At 40.7% G+C, this 18,740-nt stretch overlaps 1 protein-coding gene across 2 annotated transcripts; it reads right to left on the minus strand.

Moving 5' to 3' along the window:
• Window positions 1-5,210: 5,210 nt before the first annotated feature.
• On the minus strand, window positions 5,211-17,858 carry LOC138629665 (neuronal pentraxin-2-like). Of its 2 annotated transcripts, none has more exons than XM_069713515.1 (5): window positions 16,890-17,858; window positions 14,751-14,994; window positions 12,223-12,467; window positions 9,175-9,354; window positions 5,211-8,597 (listed from the first exon to the last, which is right to left on the minus strand). In XM_069713515.1, the coding sequence occupies exons 1-5, from the start codon at window positions 17,337-17,339 to the stop codon at window positions 8,370-8,372; spliced, it is 1,347 nt and encodes a 448-aa protein (XP_069569616.1). In that variant the 5' UTR covers window positions 17,340-17,858; the 3' UTR covers window positions 5,211-8,369. The 2 variants fall into 2 exon arrangements, with proteins under 2 accessions (XP_069569616.1, XP_069569614.1); XM_069713513.1 differs by having other exon boundaries at window positions 14,751-14,997.
• Between the last annotated feature and the right edge of the window lie 882 nt (window positions 17,859-18,740).

Raw genomic sequence — 18,740 nt, forward strand, 5'->3', positions numbered from 1 at the left:
ACACAACAATCCCTGTCAATTAGTGAATTTAGAGGTACTCAGAGGTGGATTTTGTTACTTTCAGACTAAGCCAAGCTGGCCGTTGTTGTTGTGCTAAGCTAAGCTAACTGACTGCGACCTGTAGCTTCATGTTTAGTGGACAGTCTTGGCAGTAGTATTCATCTTCTCATCTAACGTTCAACCAAAAAGCTAAAGTGTCAAACTATTCCTTCAAATTCTGAATTATCGTCTTCAACTCTGCTGCCGGCTGTGTCAGGCCCATTAAACGGCATTTAGAACAAGTTTTTGCACCAATTTCTTGAGCCCATAAACCATATGCTCATATTCATATTCAGATGGATTACAAAAAGTGCTGAAAATGCTGCTCGTGAGAAAAAAAAGATCGCATTAGTTGTCTAGAGCCGTGCGAGGAATGACATGGTATTGATTTGGCATGGTATCAATTATGCTAAATTTACTGCTGGTAATACGAACAACCTTGAAACTCTTGTGGGCGTTGGCACAATGAGTCAGTCTAAGCTCTCATTGCAATCAATCATGGCTACTGTAACTCAGGTGAACAATTGGCTCCTTGGCAAAAACCAAGTGTGCATCAAATGCCTGCCTGCCTCTAAATCTCCTCCAGCTATACATCTGAGTGGCATTTCACTCCTTACAGAATACATAACTGCTATTTATGAAGCATTTTCCATCAAGAATTGGACACAAACAACCAAATAGGCAAAGACAAAATTAAACTTTTCTCCTTGGATTCAATGTGTTGCCTCTTGGACCTGTTGTATTTGTCTTATTTTGTGATTTGTGATTGTTTTCAGAAAATTCTCATTAGCTGCACATCTGTGCACAGCACAAAGTTTTGTTTGAAAGAATTGCCGGGTACCAGCACTGCTTCAAAAACCCACAGAGTGGGCACACAAATCTCTGACTAATCGTGTCCATCCGGTCATTAACAAAGTGCACTGCCTTTAAACAGCATAAACACATAAACAGAACATCAGCTGTCCACTTTTCCTCTGTTAAGCATACATGAAGACAGTGGGCATCTGCTTCTACCTTTCCCAGCATGCTCTTAGCCACGTGGGGTCAGTTTGAGGAGCATATGGTAATGTGATGATACTGACCTTGGCAGTAGTGCTGTTTATCTCGGTTGCCTCCCTCTTAATGCATCATAACCATTCACCTCACACCACTCTCCGACACTAAAATATGTATTTGTCATGCTCTCAGTTACTCTACTGATCTTGTCCTCTCCCCGAGTGGCAAAAGCTCAAACATTTTGTTCAAACTTTAGTTTTTTTTCCCGACAATTCACTAAAACATGCTCAACCATGTTATCCACTTGTCTCATCTCTCGTGGCCTCTGTCTTTTGTTTGACAGTAAAGTAATAAACTGGAGTTTGTTGCTTTATTCAAAGCAGGATGAGCTTACTGTCAGCCGGTGGGAACAGGAAGTTTGTATTCCAAAGTAGTAAGCAGAGATGCTGGCTCTATAAATAGGACCTGCATGGATTTATGTCCACAAAAAAATAAATAAAAGGTTTTATTTTTTTTTGTCCCCAGATCCCTCTCCCGATGAAAGCCACATGATCTGTTAATGTCAGTCGAGAGCAGAGCTTAATCACACCGGCAAGAGTGCATGTATGTGTGTGCTCTGTTGAAGGGAGGATGGGTTCATCCCTTGGGTAGGAAATGTTGGATGGTGGTGATTTCGTTAGCAGTGGTGGAATGATCTAGATAATGCACTTATCCACAGACCCTCTGGGAGAAGTCAAGCCACCAACATCTGATTAGATTCCACAAAGATAAAGGGATCATGAAGAGTCACATGTCTAGTTTATTACTGGGTGACTTTGGGAATCCATCCCATGACTCATCATCAGATAATAAAGCGATGACTAACTGTAATCTCCAGCCAAAAAGCAGTGATTGATTTATTGCACTTGTGTTTCTGTCTTGAGTGAGGGAGTTTAAAATGAGGTGAATTATTATATTATATATATATATTTATATTTTCACACCTGCCCAAGATTATGTTTTGTTCCTACCAACAAACAACAAATTTTATTACGGGTAAAAATTTTCCTCTGTAAGCATCAAATAATATGCAAATTGGACCAATTCCCTGGTGAATGAATCAAAAATTCACCAATGACAGTCTTTTCTCATAAAAGATTCTTATATTTTGTGTCCTTTGCTTAAAGGACTGGGTCATTATTTGGGGAGACAGCCTTTTTTACTTTCTTTCTGAGATTTAGATGAGAAATTTGACACCACTTACATGTACAGTAAATATGAAGCTACAATTGCTTGCTAGTTTGCTCAGCACAAAGATTGGAAACAGGTTGAAACAGCAAGACTGGCTGAAAATCAAAAGCTGGATAAAAACGGATGAGTAAAACAGTATGTTAAGGTTTTAAGCAGGAACCCTGTCTCCTTACATTTCTACACAAATACATTGTTTTCCTTATTACAAATGCTGGATGGATTCAAAGACAACTTTTTTTTTTAGGTTGAAGCACCTCATTGGGGTGGATAGCATGTGCACAAAGTGCTCATTTCTAACACCAGAGAGAGGAGTTTGCATCCGGACTTTTCATTGTGGTTAATTTGGTTAAGATTAGGTTTGTGGTTTTGGTTAAATGTAAACACTTTGAGTCACAAGTCATTGTGGACTTTTATTTATTACAGGACATTGTTGCAAACAAACATTTTGGTGGAGTTCATGCTGTTATATGTTCAGTATCAACATTTGTTTAACTTAACATATAGATGAATTAACAACTTGTAACTCCTCATAATCTGAATAGAAAATGTAATTCAATTTGGTGTTGTACAGAAACATAACAGGAGACATGGGTTAATCGGGGATATGTGCCTGACTATTCCTATGCAGGTAGAAATATTCCCCCTGTAAAACCGTTTGTGGTAGTCAATTAGTGAGCTGTAGGTGCCTGAAGGACATTTCTTTTTTAACCTTTGGGCAGTGGCAGGCAAACTGAATCCACCTGTGTCCAGTCTTTGTGCAAAGCTAAATTAAGTTCTGGCATTAGCTTCATGTTCAATTTGCAGAGAATATGGCAAGTGAACCAATACGTGGACATATTGCATTGCAAATGTTTTTTTTTATAAGAAAGATGGGATACAAGCCATTTTACAGTTGATTTGTTTATTGTTGCAGGGGAACACAGATGTTTATGAGAAAAAACAAGTAAACACAAAGTGAACAAGTAAAGCACTGAGAAGATAGAGCAGATATGTTTTAATCTGTAAACAGTGTATTGTCATTTCTTTTAAGATTAGTGAATAATACTGATGGTAACCTAAAAAAGAATGTATATAAAGGGAGGCGCACATTGTCTTGAAGAATCAAAAAGAGGGAGTCCTTCTATAATTTATTTAAAAATGGCTTCCAAACAGGACCAGAGATGGGAACAGAATGTAACATCTCTGATGCATTATTTTGTAAAGGCAGTGGTACAGGCTGTAGGGGGTTGGTGGGTCTCACTAATAGTCTGTGACATCCAAGAAAACAGCAGTTTTGAAATGCCTCGAAGAGCCTTCTGCACAGGCTTTTCTTCCATCAGGCTTTAATTACTAAGCCAAAGGACTTTACTGGTCTCAATTCTGAAACTTGTTTTTCTCTTTGCAGCGCTCGTTCTTTGGGGCTCCTTGGGGACGCTGTGTGTGTGAGAAAGAGGGTGCTGGGGGCACACTGGCACTTAATCCCCCCCCACCCCCCTCCGATCTTCCCTCCACTTCTCCTTCAACCCCTGCAAAATTGTGCATGTATCCAGTGGCAATCAAATACATTCAATTTGATTTTAATTATGTGCTTCCACACACTTTAACACAACTTTGGGCAATGTTGAGCCAGATGATCCGATGATCCAGGGCACTGAGGGAAGAATGCGTGGATATGAAGGAGAGCTCTAATAAAAACACACTAAATAATCCTTCACTGTCACTCTATCTATTCAAATGTAATAAAATGCATTAGACAAGCTGGTAACACCAGTGAATTGGTAACTAGTTTTTGGGGAAGTACTGCTATAACGCAATGTGCCGTATCTGCTGAGATAATTTCTTTACGAATCCTCCAGGATTTTGCTGGTTGGAAATCTCGCTTTCAAAAGTCTCCCGCAGTAGGAGCAAAACTCAATAACTGGAACAAATCCACTGTTCAGACCCAGTACACCAACAACGCTGTCTGTCACCCGCCCGCATACACTGACATACAAACACACACATTGTTTATACTTTTGAATCACACCTCTGTCAAAGAGACAGATGATATGTGAAAAACTCAAAGATAATGTTTGGACTTCACTTCCCCCCTCAGTTAGATTTCATTAGTGCCACGCAACTTGTTCTGCAAGATAATTTGACGTATACACAACATTCAAGAAACCAGAGGGAGAATGGCTGCAATTAAAACAGGAGGTATGATGTGACAGCAGAAATCAGTTTGTCATAAGCATAAATGTTTTCTTTTTCCGGGGTGCCTATCACTAATCATTACAACTAGGCACACACCCTAATTTTCCTGCAACACACAGGCTTGTTTGTTTTCATTAATAATATGATGAAACAATTGACTTGAGTGCAGATTTACACCGTGCACCATGTTAGCAGCAACAGTAATGAGAAGAATAATCTATAACATTATCTGACTCACAATGGGAAATTAAAAAATGGCATTGCATGCATTAAGCAGTGAGCATTACCAGAGATATTGTGAATGATGTATGGCTACATACTTGTTCTTTCTGGGCTACATTACCAACAATGCAGCTCAAACGCCAACAGTGTGGTTGGAGCATAGGCTGTATAAAAAAAGGGACATAGTCTCCCGTTCTGGAATCTAAAGCCAAAGTGAAGTGCCTTAGATTGTAATACCTCAGAGGGCCACAAGGGAATGGCTGCAAAAAAGATTCCCATTCAACTTCTTTAATGAAATACAAAACCATTAAAGCCATTATGGTGTCATTCGCTAAATTCACTCCTTCAGTAATTTAATGATTAATCACACATGATGCCAAAAAGCGGTACATTTAAGGGCGTGCCTGTTTTGATTGACATGCCTGGAGTGCAGTCAGGTTTCTGCTGCTGGTGGGCAGGCGTAGTGTCCTTGGGTTCCTAATCAGATAGAATCTGATCAAACACGCTTTCCTCCCCAGCTCATCCAAATATGGTCACATAACAACAACAACTGGGGACTGCCAAATTGCCAAACTCAAGGCTTCACAAACCAATGGGTGACAGCACGGTAAGTTATCACTTGGGTTGGAGTGTTATGCTAGTAGCCACAAAAGGCAACTACATAACTTTTTCACATAATCAACAGTACTCACCAAGATCTGTAAACAGTCATTGATGTGTAACACTGGTTAAATTCCCCCTGTAAGAGATGTGTCACAGTAAATTAATAAAAGTAAGAAATTCTCCAGGCGTACAATTTTATTCTTTTCTTCATACAAAGCTGAGTGTAGATCTGACGAGGAACTGAGTCATTGTCATTAATTCTGTTAAACTGCTGCAGCTGTTTGTTGTTCCTCAGACTTCTGAAAGAAAAAACAAATCTACAATACGTGTTTTACACAAACTAGTGTATTTATCATTTATTAAAGGCAAGTCGGATTGTTTACTTTAATAATTGATTTGTACTTAACATTTCAGAAACATCAGGGCTGTGCAGTGTTACAGCAGCAGTGCAATGAAAATTAGAGACAGTGTGCTAAAAAAAAAAAAACGTAACAGACAAGGGATATATAATGTAAATATTTCACATTTCAAGTTGTCTTTAGGGGGCCTCCGATGGTTGTTTAAAAAAACAGGGCCTCCACCAGCACACCGGTGACAGCATCAACACACAGCGTCGAGGAAAATGAAGAAGGTTCACAGTGTCCTACATTGTAGCAGCTTCCATAATCCGCATTGGCAGATTTTTTCATTTCCACCTGGACGTTTGCCAATCCAGAGGATTTCTCCACTGCTGACAACATTTCATTGCCCAGATGAGAGGACGTATCTTTCCATGTGTATTATGTCTAGTCCTACAAATGATATGGTTACCAACTGGACAAACACCTGCATCTCCAATCGAATTAATGTCACCATGAAGTCCATGTTACGATTAGACAGTGAGATTAGTTAGTCTCCATCAAAGATTAAAGTGTTTCTTTATTAAGAAACATTAATTAAGAATGGTTCATGACCTTGTCACTCTGACTTCATTACTAATGCAGTGCAATGATACGTTAATAAGACATGCTTCAACTGTTCAAACAGCTGCTCACTTATTCTGTCACATTATTGAGTTCCCTACTTTAATTGTCATATCTCTGGAACTTGTTCACTCTTGTATTGGAGTGCAAAAGGACATTGAGTCGGTACTGCACATGAAAGAGACTTTAAATCAATGACAACAAACATGTTACTTTTTCTCGTGTCCCTCAGTGTCCGTGATGTTCGTGAGCTGTGCTTTCAAAAGCCGAACAAAATATTGAATCGTCCACCAACAAAAGCACATATGGTTCTCACTAAAAGGCCATTTACCAAAGCGTTTTTAGTACTTTTGCTTTTTTTTTTTTTTTTTTTAAACATAATGTGCTGCTAATGGACAAAAATCATGAGCAGAAAAAGCAAGAAAAATACGCTCTCTACAGGAAAGAAATCTCTTGATTTTACATTAAAACATTGTTAACAAAGACACTCAAAAGAGGAACAATCACAATATATTAACAAGTCCTTATACTAGTGAGTGTGCACCATCACTTTTGCAACATTCTGCGTTGTCCAGTAACCTACATCACAGCTGTTTCTCAAATGTGGATAGAAGCTTTTTAAATGGCTTTTTTTTTTTTTACTAGTGTCTACTCGTTAAGGAAAGTCCACAAGGAGGGAAAGAGAAACTCTGGAGGTGATACCAAAGTTTGTGTCTTTGTTGCCTCTCTAGATTTGTTTCCTTCTGAGAACAAATGAAAAACAAACAGCATTGAAAAGAATGTCCACCACAACATTACTAAACAAAACTAACATTAATTAAGCTGTAAAAAGCATCGATTTTTACTCGACAAGCAGTGCCAAGATCCATCAGCTCCCTACATGTTGATAAAATATAACATATCTACAGATCAAAACCTTTTCTCTTCTTTAGTGTGAGGCAATTAAGACCAAACTCCATCTGATAGCAATATTTATAATGTCCACAGAGTGCTGTTCTCATTTGACTTCCCCTCTACATCTCAATATTTTATCAACTATGACACACTTAGCTTTGAGGAACACCAGCGGACCAGGGCTGCTCACCGCCACACTCATTCATAAACACGGATAATTACTACCCAGATGAGGAATTAAGGATTGTCCTTGAAGGTCAAACCCAGTTCCTGCCCTCACTGAGCACTCAGCTGGCATCCACAGCTCTGTCGATTCGCCAGTCCTGGGCAGCTGTCCGACATCGCTATTAACCTGAGCAGAGCCAGCCCATCCATAAAGCTGTTTGGGATATGGCAGCTGCTCAAGGGGCAGTGAGGTATTAAGCATAGATTTACAAGAATGAAAATGTCGTCCTTCCCTCATAATCTCTGGTCTTTTTACACGTAAGCCGTACGCGCATAAACATACACACACAGTCTTACGTAATGTTGTCAGCCCGCTGCATTTGTTTGTTTGGACGCATCACACACACACTGTTGACAGAAAGCATGCACTTCCACTTCTGTACGGTGCTTTCATTCACTGCTCAGGCTCATGCATAATATTTAAACAATCTGCCATATTTGGGTGACTCAAAAATAATCAACAGCAAGGGTTGTTCTCGTCCACTTTGAACTCTTGAGCATCCACCTCATTTCAGCACACTTCTGCTTCCGTGCTCTTCAAACAGAGAAGAAGAAGCTCACTGCATGTAGTGCTCTTCCATGTTATTCGGGAAGAGATTTCCACAGCACATCAAAGCCTGTTCGAGCTCACGTTGACTACGGATACAGTGCAGCATTGTCATTAGAAGAAATGCAACCATGAAGTGCTGCTTTCAAAGAGGAGTCAAATGAAAGCTGATCTACTGAAGTGAAAACACAAAATGACAGCAGGTCATAGCATTACAGCAGACTGATGCAACAGCATATCTTCTTTAACTGAGCAAACTAATTTGAAGTCTCCTGTTATGTCTTCAGGGTTCATATTGAGCGGACACATAAACCTATGAGTCCAATAAACACGGAGTCTCTCAGACTACGCAGTCAGACCACATAAATATGTAAAAACGTTGCACTCCTTTCCTTTGGGATTCAACAGAAGCAGCACACAGTCAGAATACTTAGCTTCTACATCCCAGCGGCCATACTGGATTCCTTACATCGGATCCTTTAGGAATCAAAAGCCCGATCTTCACAGATTTCCAAAGCAGCTTTACTCGCACCACCAAACACTTCCACATTAGCATCAATCCAGGGAACAACGTTTCCCGGCATGTAAGCTGAGCAGTTGGCCAGACCTACGATGTCCACGGGCCGCAGTACTCTGTCCCACATGTTAAACTGGCTCACCTCACCCACAAAGGCCTGGGTGGCATCAAAACGGCCTCCAACGATGTCCTACACACAGGAAACAGAACACAGGTTATGGTAAGTTCATTTCTGAGGAAAATGTAAACAGGCTTTAATTAACATGAACCAACAGTGAGTTTCATCACACTGTCAAACGAGAGTGGATCCTTTTTCAGTGTGTTGCCACTTTAAAATGTCTAAGTGTTACGCAATCTTGAATATTGTGCAATCTGCAGCAATCTCACCTTGAGTGTGTGACTGAGTAGCAAAGCAACACCACCTCCTTAGGCTCCAAACTAATGCAGTGCAAGTTAATGGCTCTCTGTGGAGATTATTCATACGTATTCATGGCGCTGCCATGGAGCTAACCACTAGAAAAACCTGCTAACACAGCTCCCAAGGGCATATTGGTGCAGTTTAGAAGTAGATGAATGAGGTAATACTGAAAGGGCCACGATAGCGTGAGAAGAGCCCCTCTACTGCTCCCTGCTCTGTGCCTCGGGCGCTGAGCTCGGGGGAGAATACACACAGGGATCTTACTGACACAAGGACTAAAACACACACAAACTCCTGCATGCACACCCACACCTGTTCTTTACCACCTACGCTTCTCTGTCACTCTCACCTGCTCCTGGCCCAGGATGATCACCCCTCCCGGTTTAATTGGGTGCCAGGGGGCCAGGTTGTCCCCAGTGCCTAGACGTTCGCCATCCTGGTAAGCCTCCCAGAATCCGTCTCTGGTTGTCCAGGTGATGCAGATGTGGTGCCAGCGTCCATCGCTCACTGACAGAGGGAGCTGGGCCACCTGGTTGGCAGTTGGGTACAAAGTGTGAAGGCCAGGAGGACAGTGAGGTGGACCAAGGAGCAGGGAATGGGGCGGGGGGTGCAAAATGAGAGGTATGAGTTTAATTGTGGTATGTTAGAAACAAGGACAGCAATTAGAGGGATTGGTGCTTCAAAGAGACAGCTCTCTACGGATAATTCTCCTCATGAACCAGTGTGACATAGAAAATGTAGATTACCCAGGTGACATCAAGGGATAAAACATCCTTCAAAGCAGTTGTATAGCTAACAGCAAAACAGTGTGCTCTCATGCTTTTGTGCTTTGTTTAGAGATCAAAGAAAAACAACGGGTTATTTCACCAACCAGTGACATCACAGTCCTCCGAGGGTACAGCTCAACAGATTAGGAGCGTGTACTGTAACTCATTAGTCATTTTCTTGTGATCCTACAGAATCTATTTACACTCATATCTTGTTGCAGATATAGCTCAAGGTGCAAATAAACCTGAAAAGATGGCAAGAGTTTCTGAAAATACAAATCAAGCCACATCCGATTACAAAACCAATTGGCCTTGTTAATGACACTAGGTGGTGTGATTTCACTGTTGGGACTACAGGGAACTCTGACAGTGTTGTAATATAGTCGCTCGAGTTGGAGTAGTCTGCGGCTATACACTGATTGTTTAAAGATTTGGAATTTTAAAATGAAAGATAAATACTCTGCAACAGCTGATCTATGGCAGCAGTGATGTTTTGTTCACAAAGATCTTAACAGTAAAACATTATATCCACAAGGCATACTATGACTATGACTCACTCATATTCATTTAAATGATGACAAATGATCTCATTCTCAAAACATAAAATGTGCAATTTTATACCTAGTTCATAGTAAAAAGGCTCATTTTCCTACAGGCCTTTTTTTTTTTCAAAGCAGACATTTTGATTTGTCATAGCAGGACAAAAAACAGGTCTACCTTTGTTCCATTTCCCTGTAAGCCAACACAGGGAAAAAAAAAAAAAAACAGGGTGCTGAATGGCCCACCTAACAGAAAACAGGAAACCACTAAGTGTGGTAGCTTCATAATTTTTTCTTCATGCCATGAAATGTTAAAATATCTACTTGGAAAAGGTCCATGATGTATTTTACTAATGATTAAAAGGACAATCTGTTTTTTTTTTTTACCTCAAAAAGGATGTCGATAAGGTTCTGCTGATGTGTAAAATACTTTTAGCAGGAAATAAGTCACTAAAATATCTGCCTCCAGCCATTAGTGATAAAATTAATTGTAGCATAGTAAAAAAAAATAGCTCGAGTTTGATGTCATCAAAAAAATGCTTCAACCACATACATTTTAAAAAGTATTTGGCAAAATCTGTAAAGAATTTTCCTAAAATTTGGGAAAGACAATTTCAGATAACTGCATGATTATTAAAGATTGGAGCATCAGATTACACATGTACACTTGCTGAGAGAACTGAGTGTTACTGTCGTACAAGACCACTTGAATCCATCACAGATTAAACTCCTGGCAGTCCCACTTGATTGAAAATATGTGCTGCCATAAACATGTTTTGAACATTGGAGAGAAAATGTTTTGGCATATATGAACAATTATTCTTCACAAAGAGACCAAATATCCTGATGAAAATGCTGCCTTATAACAACAAAGAGTCCCTCTCTGCAGAGCCACGTACACATACAAAATACAGACAACGCTGCACTTTTTAATCCTGTCGAGGCAGCTTTCTGCTTCCTTCTTAGTATGCAGCCAAATGAACAGCATAAACAATGTGCCCCAGTGGATCCTGTTATCAACTGTGAACAAGTTCCAACACATGGATGTACTGCTGCACATGCGGTTATCATATTCACCAGCCTGACTCTCCTCCATCTCGCTCTCGCTTTCTTTCTCACTTTCAAACTTCCTTTTTTTTTCCCCGGCATCTTCTGATCTTTCCCTCTTTCCCCTCGTTTTCTTCCAGTGCTCCATCACCCCCCAAACTCTGCAGCTTTTCTATTTCCTACCCCTTTCCCTCTTTTCTTTCTCTCTCTCATCCCTTTCTCCAGCCACCCTTCTCTCATCTGTCTGAGTTGAACGCATGTATAATGCATGGTGAAGGGAAAACCGTGGGGAGACCTGCCTGTGCCAATAACACCAAACGTAAACAAGACAGTGGGGGGAAAAAAATAAAATAAATTGTCCCCGGTGAGGGAATATCTTACCCTAAATCCCACAATAAGCTACAGCAGAGGCAACTGCACCATCACAAAATTTAAAAAAAAGTATTATTACAGCTTACATAAATATAACAGTTATAATTCTTCCCCTTTTAAGACTAAATGCCATAAAATATTCATGTACATTTCTACCACTTTGTTGTCTGTTGTGTTAATTGAAATCATGTCGATAGGGGGCTCACTGCATGCAACTGTGTAGCTCCGATATAATGTCTACAGAAAGCAAAGAAGACAAGGCTGTCAAATGAGCACACATGGCAGCGCAGGTTCTCTAATGAATCACTGTTCTTCTTGTGTGTGTGCAAGGAATGTGGGTCAGTGATATTAAATGTTTATAAGGCAAAATTAAATATTCAGCGCTGATGGTCAGTACATCTCTTCTCAGCTGTATCATTATTGTGCACACATATGTACATATAATAGCTTGTTTCACAATCCAGAGCACACTGACATGAGTCCATTTATTCATTCTTTGCATTTCATTTGCATCATTGCTGATGTGTGTACCTTCTTTGTTGGCGCTAGCTGTGTTGCCAGGCAAATCATGATTTTTTTTTTTTGATCTTCAGAAAATCAGGGCAAAGGAAAGGAAGGACTTCTCGCCATCAACAAATAATAAACGTACACTCTTTTTCATATCAGACTTACCTTGTCATTAACTAGAAGCTCAATGGGGTTGTTCCCCCATTCGATGAGGACTATCTCATTGGCCTGGCCCGGCACACCATAAGAGAACGGGGTTCCTATGCCGGGACTGGCGCTGGACTTGAGCCACATGCACACAGTGAAGGCGTACATCTCTGGGAGGCTCTTTTTGAAGCGTCCATACAGGTAGTTGGTACGGAGAGGGAGGGACACCTTGAAAGCCTCGGGTGACTTGAAGGCATTATTACCTGTTGGTAGATCACAAATGCATCTAGTTATACATTTAAAAGGAGCTTTGATGTGTTTTGACTTGGTCCAATCAATAAAGTGCTTTTTTTGGGGGTCTTTTTATTCTTCTAATGATAAAGCAAAAAGGTGATGATCATCTGGAAGAAGCATGTTGGCAGTTACTAAACATAAAACAAAGTAAAAGTACATTCAGGTGATGGTAAAGGGTTTTTGTTAAGCTGAGAGCAAGTACACATAAGTCACCCTGTTAAGCAGTCTGTCATCTGCAGTGTGCATTGTGTACTTCCAGAGAGAAAGAAGACGAGTCTAAAATGATCCTAGTCAGCATGTTAGCAGTGACAATGCCAGCATGCTGTTGTTTAGCAGGTATAATGTTTACCATGTTCACCTCTCTGTTGAGTGTGTTAGCGTGCTAACATTAGCTGATAAACACTAGATGTTGGTGTCACAGCTTTTGAATGTATTTGGTCATAAATATTGAAGCTATGATGGCATTTGATAAAAGGTCAGTCAGTACAAGTGTTTTCAATTAATCCTGAAAAGAATGTGAATGTCTCCACCAACTTTCATGCTCACTGTTTCGATTGATGCCAAAAGCCTTGTGGTAGCTACAGAGGAGAGGTTATTGTTATTCTGCAAAGGAGGTTAAGTTTTCAGTGCAGTTTATTTGTTTGTCAGCAGGGTTATGGAAAACATATCACCCTGATTTTCATGAAACTTGGTGGAAGGGAGAAGTATGTGCCAAAAAAGAATCCATTACATTTTGGACAGGATCCTTATGGTTGAAATGCACTTATTGTAAGTCGCTTTGGATAAAAGCGTCAGCTAAATTAAATGTAATGTAATGTAATCCTGTGACAGATCCAGGGTTTTTCACTCTTATTAACCTAGATAATAATGCAAAACCTGCCATGATTACTGTCTTCAGGCTTCCATTATAGTATTTTAGTTCACTTTCAGGGCTTCGCAGTAGGTTCTCTTTGTGGTGAAATGCATCACAGCTTATACATTTTGGGGCTGTTGGTCAGTTAAAGAAAGATTACAAGAATTGTAATATTTCAAAATATTTGAATAAATGAATTAACAAGAAGTTGCGTAAACAAGGGCATTGTGATCAAAACACACAGACAGAGAGTAGCTTCCTGAAAATTTTAAGATAAAATGACAAAGGAACAGGAGAAGAGCAGGTGTGAAAACCACACACATATTACTAGGCGGTGGATGTGCACAAAGAAAACATGCTGAATATTTCAATGAGATTGAACCACAGTTTTAACTGTGCTGAGCAGAGTATATGAGGCTTAGCTCCATTAAAACCAAAATTTCTCTGGCTATGTGGTGCAGCTATAACACTGAGGAAAGGCTTTCCAATATGAACCATGATAAAACCAGTCAAACCCCCAATTTAACACAAAAACCAGAGAAAGAAATATAATATATAATGCAAATTTTAAAAAAAGTAGGCATGTATAATAGTCCCCTGCCTGTACCCCTGAGCTCTTCATCAGTATCGTTCCTCTACAAGCTCGAGTTCAAACTTATGTACAAGATCCAAATATAATTTACTGTAAGTCCAGGGCAGGGAGACAACTGGGATCTGTTACAGAGCTATCGTACCACTATCATTGGTGGAAAAATTCTCACATTTCCAGCCGACAAAGCAAACTCCAACCTCAACAATCACTGTAGAACTGAATCAACACCTCTCTGGCTCCGATTTGACATAAATTGAACTAAATAAGGCTCACGAAGGCAGTATTTATTGAGAGGCTATTGTATTGACTGATGACATTATGCATGTGTACTTCTGTCAACCTTCCTTGTGTCTGAACAATAAACTTTAGTTACCCTAAAACTAACCTTTGTATCAGCCCCTGACTGAATCAGTTGAGCCTTTGGGGACACAGGCCTACAAGAAATATCCACAGTGAGAGGTGGGATGATCCTCCAAAATAGATTTTGTGTTATTTTGACGTCTACCATCAAAGTGATACCCTCGAGTGTGGACATCTCTCCAATATTTCTTAAACTAATTAAGGATTCAGTGTTGCTTTGCTTTCCAAGCCTTTTTTTTTTATTTTATCAAGACCGGGAGCTTCTCTCAGAATGGCTGAGAAAGAAAAAAAAGAACACGTGAGATTTTTACTTGCATCTTCAGAAATTTGCACAGGGATTGACTAATTAGGGCTAAATTCGGCAGACAGAAAAAAAAGAAAATGAAACCCACAAAGTCTAGCATTGAAACTGGCCAACATTTTCACAGCACCCATTGAATCGCTTACTTTTCTCAAGCTCTGTGATCCTCTCCAGGAGGGAATTCAGTGCAGTCTCAGTGCGTTGGCGGTGGGCCGCTGTTTCATTGTAGAGCTGGCTCTTCTCCTCCTCTAGCTCAGCCACCTTCCGGAGGAGCTGGGTCTCCAGCACCCCCAGACGTTGCCGCAGCAGCTCACGGAGCTCTGGTGGCAGAGGAGCCAGGGCCGAGACACCTCCAATCGACACATTTGTGCTGGGGAGACGCAAATTCTGCTGCTAGATAGATGGATGGACAGATGAATAGATGAATATATAGATAGATAGATGGATAGGTGGATAGATGGGTACATGGATAGATAGATAGATAGATAGATAGATAGATAGATAGATAGATAGATAGATAGATAGATAGATAGATAGATAGATAGATAGATAGATAGATAGATAGACAGACAGACAGACAGACAGACAGACAGACAGACAGACAGACAGACAGACAGACAGACAGACAGACAGACAGACAGACAGACAGACAGACAGACAGACAGACAGACAGACAGAGATTCAATCCACTTAATCCTCAAACAGGTATTCAGTACATAAATATGCAGGAGATGCCTGATCTAACTTTTTTTTGGTCTAATATCCTTTTAGCACCATTGTTTGTCATACAGCAATATCAAAATGAAGACAGTGTGTCTCTGTGGCAGACTTTGGTGACCTGCCAAACACCCATGGCTGGGCAGGGTATTAAAGGTAGACAGCACGTGTGAAGTGACCCAGAGTTAACACTAGGCAGATGGTTTTTGAAAATTGCAAAATAACCTGTACCTGCAGGACAGTGCTTATAAGAAGTAGGCTACATAGGTACATTGCAATTTGCCCTCAAATGTTCCTTTCTGAATCTGTGTTAATGTTGTCCTGCTGAATGGTTCACTCTGGAATTCAGACACTTTGTGTTATCTGAGTTTGATTCACCTTTCCTCAAACAATGGCACCACCTGAGGGCTTGGCATGAGAGGGTCTTGGTAACCTGGCACTGAAGTCCGCAGCCACCAATCATATGGCTATGAATGCAACTGCTGATGTATGCAGATGGCTTTGATTAGTGAGGGAGGTCCTGCCCCAGGGAACCATTCGCTATCTGCAACACCAGTCTTGCAATAATCATTATGCTAAGCAGATCCAGATCAATAGATATGTCATTAAAATGGAATATAATATGCATCCTCAAAGCTGCAGTATATCCCTGATGTGATCAGGGTATTAAAGCTTTCAATCAAGGAAAGAGGCAGAGGAGGGAGGGACCAGAGAGCTAGATGGATTGATCGGCAATGCAGCATAGTGTGTATGTAAATAACCTTGAGTTTCAAACTAGTATTGTGCTCGGTCCTGTCAGATGATGAAAAATATACACCGTGTATATGACATACAATACGAGATGAAGGGCAGGGCTTGTAGTCTCCTTCTACTGCATATCAAACACTTCACTATAGGTGACCTCACTGTCAGTGAATGTGATCTCTGAGCCTTGTCAATTAATGCAAACATCAGAAGTAGGACTGAGCAAAGGGCTGGTGGAGATGCAAAGCTCTCAAGTGAACAGGCAGGCGAACGACTAAACAGTTTGATTTCATTTAAACATTCAATGCAGTGATGTAGGTGGAATCTGAGGGAATGAATTTCATCAGTTGCTGAATGAATAATTAGGCTAGTCACATGACTACAAATAATGTGGAACACATACACACAGTACTCCTAAATTATTTAAGGATGCATTGCTAATCCCTACACCACATGCATGATTACCTTTGACAAGATTTGTTGTTGCTCATTTCTTATTGATGCATCTTATGCAGTGTGTTTCACCATCAGAGTTATCTTCTAATGAATAAAAACGTATTGATGTGACATGTCTATTACGTGACCCTTTGATCTCCCGATTCCCCCAAGAAATCCCCTGCAGTGCAGAATATTATCAGATGTGTGATAAGGCATGATACTGGCAAAAGGGCTGAAAGAGATCACCGAGGTGCATGGAGCTGAACACAAATATGATGCAGCTCCTTATGTTGATGGGCAGTAAAAAAAAACATCTTGGTTTGGGAAGGAAATAAAAGTGATTTTCTGTTACGTTTAAACAAAAGCTTAAAGCTGTGTCCTCTTACCTCCAAGTTCTCCAGCCGACCCTTAAGACTCTGCATGGTCTTGCCCAGCTGGTCTATAGTCTCGCTGGGGTCCCGGGGCAGGTCCCCCATGGTGTTCTTGCCGTGCTCCTTCCGTCTGGAGCCCTGACCCCGGGACTTGCCTTGTGACGACTCGTCGGCTGCCGCCTCGCAGCGCGCCAGCTTGGAGTTGAGCTCCTTGATGGTCCCCTGCTGGCTCACGATGGTCTCCTTCTGTTGCAGGATAGTCTCCCGGAGCTGGATGATCGTGTTCCGCAGTTCGTCCTCCACAGGGCTGCTGCTCTGGACACGGTTCCCCGTTGGACTGATACCGCAGCCGGGCTCTGCGCCCGGAGGAATGGCGTTACAAACAAAGCGGCTACCTGTAGAGTCCTGGCTTCGCACCGTGCGTCCACTGATCAAGTACAACAGTCCAACTACGAAACCCAGCATCCCGCCTGAATAGGACACAAATTCCACTATAAAAAAAAAAAAAAAGGACAAAAAAAAAGGTCCCAAATCACCGATTTAACGCTTGAAAGTCTCCCGTAAAATGATAAACTTCTTTCAACCACAGTTCATTAAATCAAGTGGTTGTGGACATTTTTCTACACTTCCAAAGTGTAATAAAAAAAAAGATTAAACTTAGTTCATAGTGTTACCATGGCGAAACAAATTCTGAATCCGCAGTGGAAAATCATAAAATCATACATCCACTAACCACATGGGCGGTCCTCTGGAAACGAAATACACCAATAAATCTAAATTCTTGCAGGAGGAGAAAAGTCGGTGGAGAAAAATCAGAACTCCCTCTGTGAAAAAAAAAAAAGAAAAAGTTGTGGTCTACTGGTTTGTTTTCTTTTAGAAGAAAATCCACAGAGGGTTGCGGAGAACTCAGTTTTGCCTGTCTTGCCTCTCCGGTTTGGGTGGATTGTCAGTGAGTGGTGCTGAAAAGACAGCGACGCTGCTCACTCAGATTATTATAGGGAAGTGCGCACTGGCGCGCCCGCTCATCATTTGTGCGCGCGGGTTATTCAGTTTCAGCCGACGTCATCACTGAATCCCTGCCGATTGAAGTCATGTTATGAGTATGCCTCATTGACTTTTCATGACCTGGAGCTTGAATATGTCGAAAATGTCAATCCAAAGAGACAAAGGGCGAGTCATTCTCAAGGTTTTTCAGTTTTTGATGGTGGTGACCTCTTTACGACCATAAGCAGAAAACGAATGTACCATAAAACCAACAATTTACCCATTTTAAATTCTTAGCAGGTCGCAGCTGTGGGGATATTGCATTGGGGAAACGTTGCCCTTTCTTTGACTCAAGGCTCTTATGCTTGAAATAAATGTTTTTTTTTTTTTTTTTTTCCACGGTGCACTAATCGGTCTAAAGTCAAACTTTAAGGATTAGTAAATCCAGTTTAAATGGAGAATTTGATGGCTTGAGTTGAATTCAAATTCCCTGCCTTCTCACATTTTCACACAATCATATGCATCTAAAAAGGAAGCAGAATGCTTTGTGTCATTAGTTAAACTTGACAGTATTTGTGCCTTCTCTATGATAGTAAAATGAAATATTACTCGGAGCCATGCTTATGTACATATCAGTGTATTCAGAATAAAGACATCATTCAGGCAGATGACATCTTAAATCTAACCTAAATGCGTTGCCACGAAAACATAATGAATGAATGTAAAGTCCTACTGAATAAAGTCGTAGCTGCCTGTTTGCTATTCAAGTTTCATGCGGATAAAGAAAACAAAGCATCTCTGATTCTACAGTCAGTGCACTGAAAGTAGCACTGAGGTGCTCTGTCCAGGGACCAGGTCGCTCTAATTTATAGACAGTGCATT

This window comes from Brachyistius frenatus, unplaced genomic scaffold (genome assembly GCF_029030835.1).
Source record: "Brachyistius frenatus isolate BFR_SWC_R1_liver_20210118 unplaced genomic scaffold, ASM2903083v1 Contig_119, whole genome shotgun sequence".
NCBI classification, from domain to species: domain Eukaryota; kingdom Metazoa; phylum Chordata; class Actinopteri; family Embiotocidae; genus Brachyistius; species Brachyistius frenatus.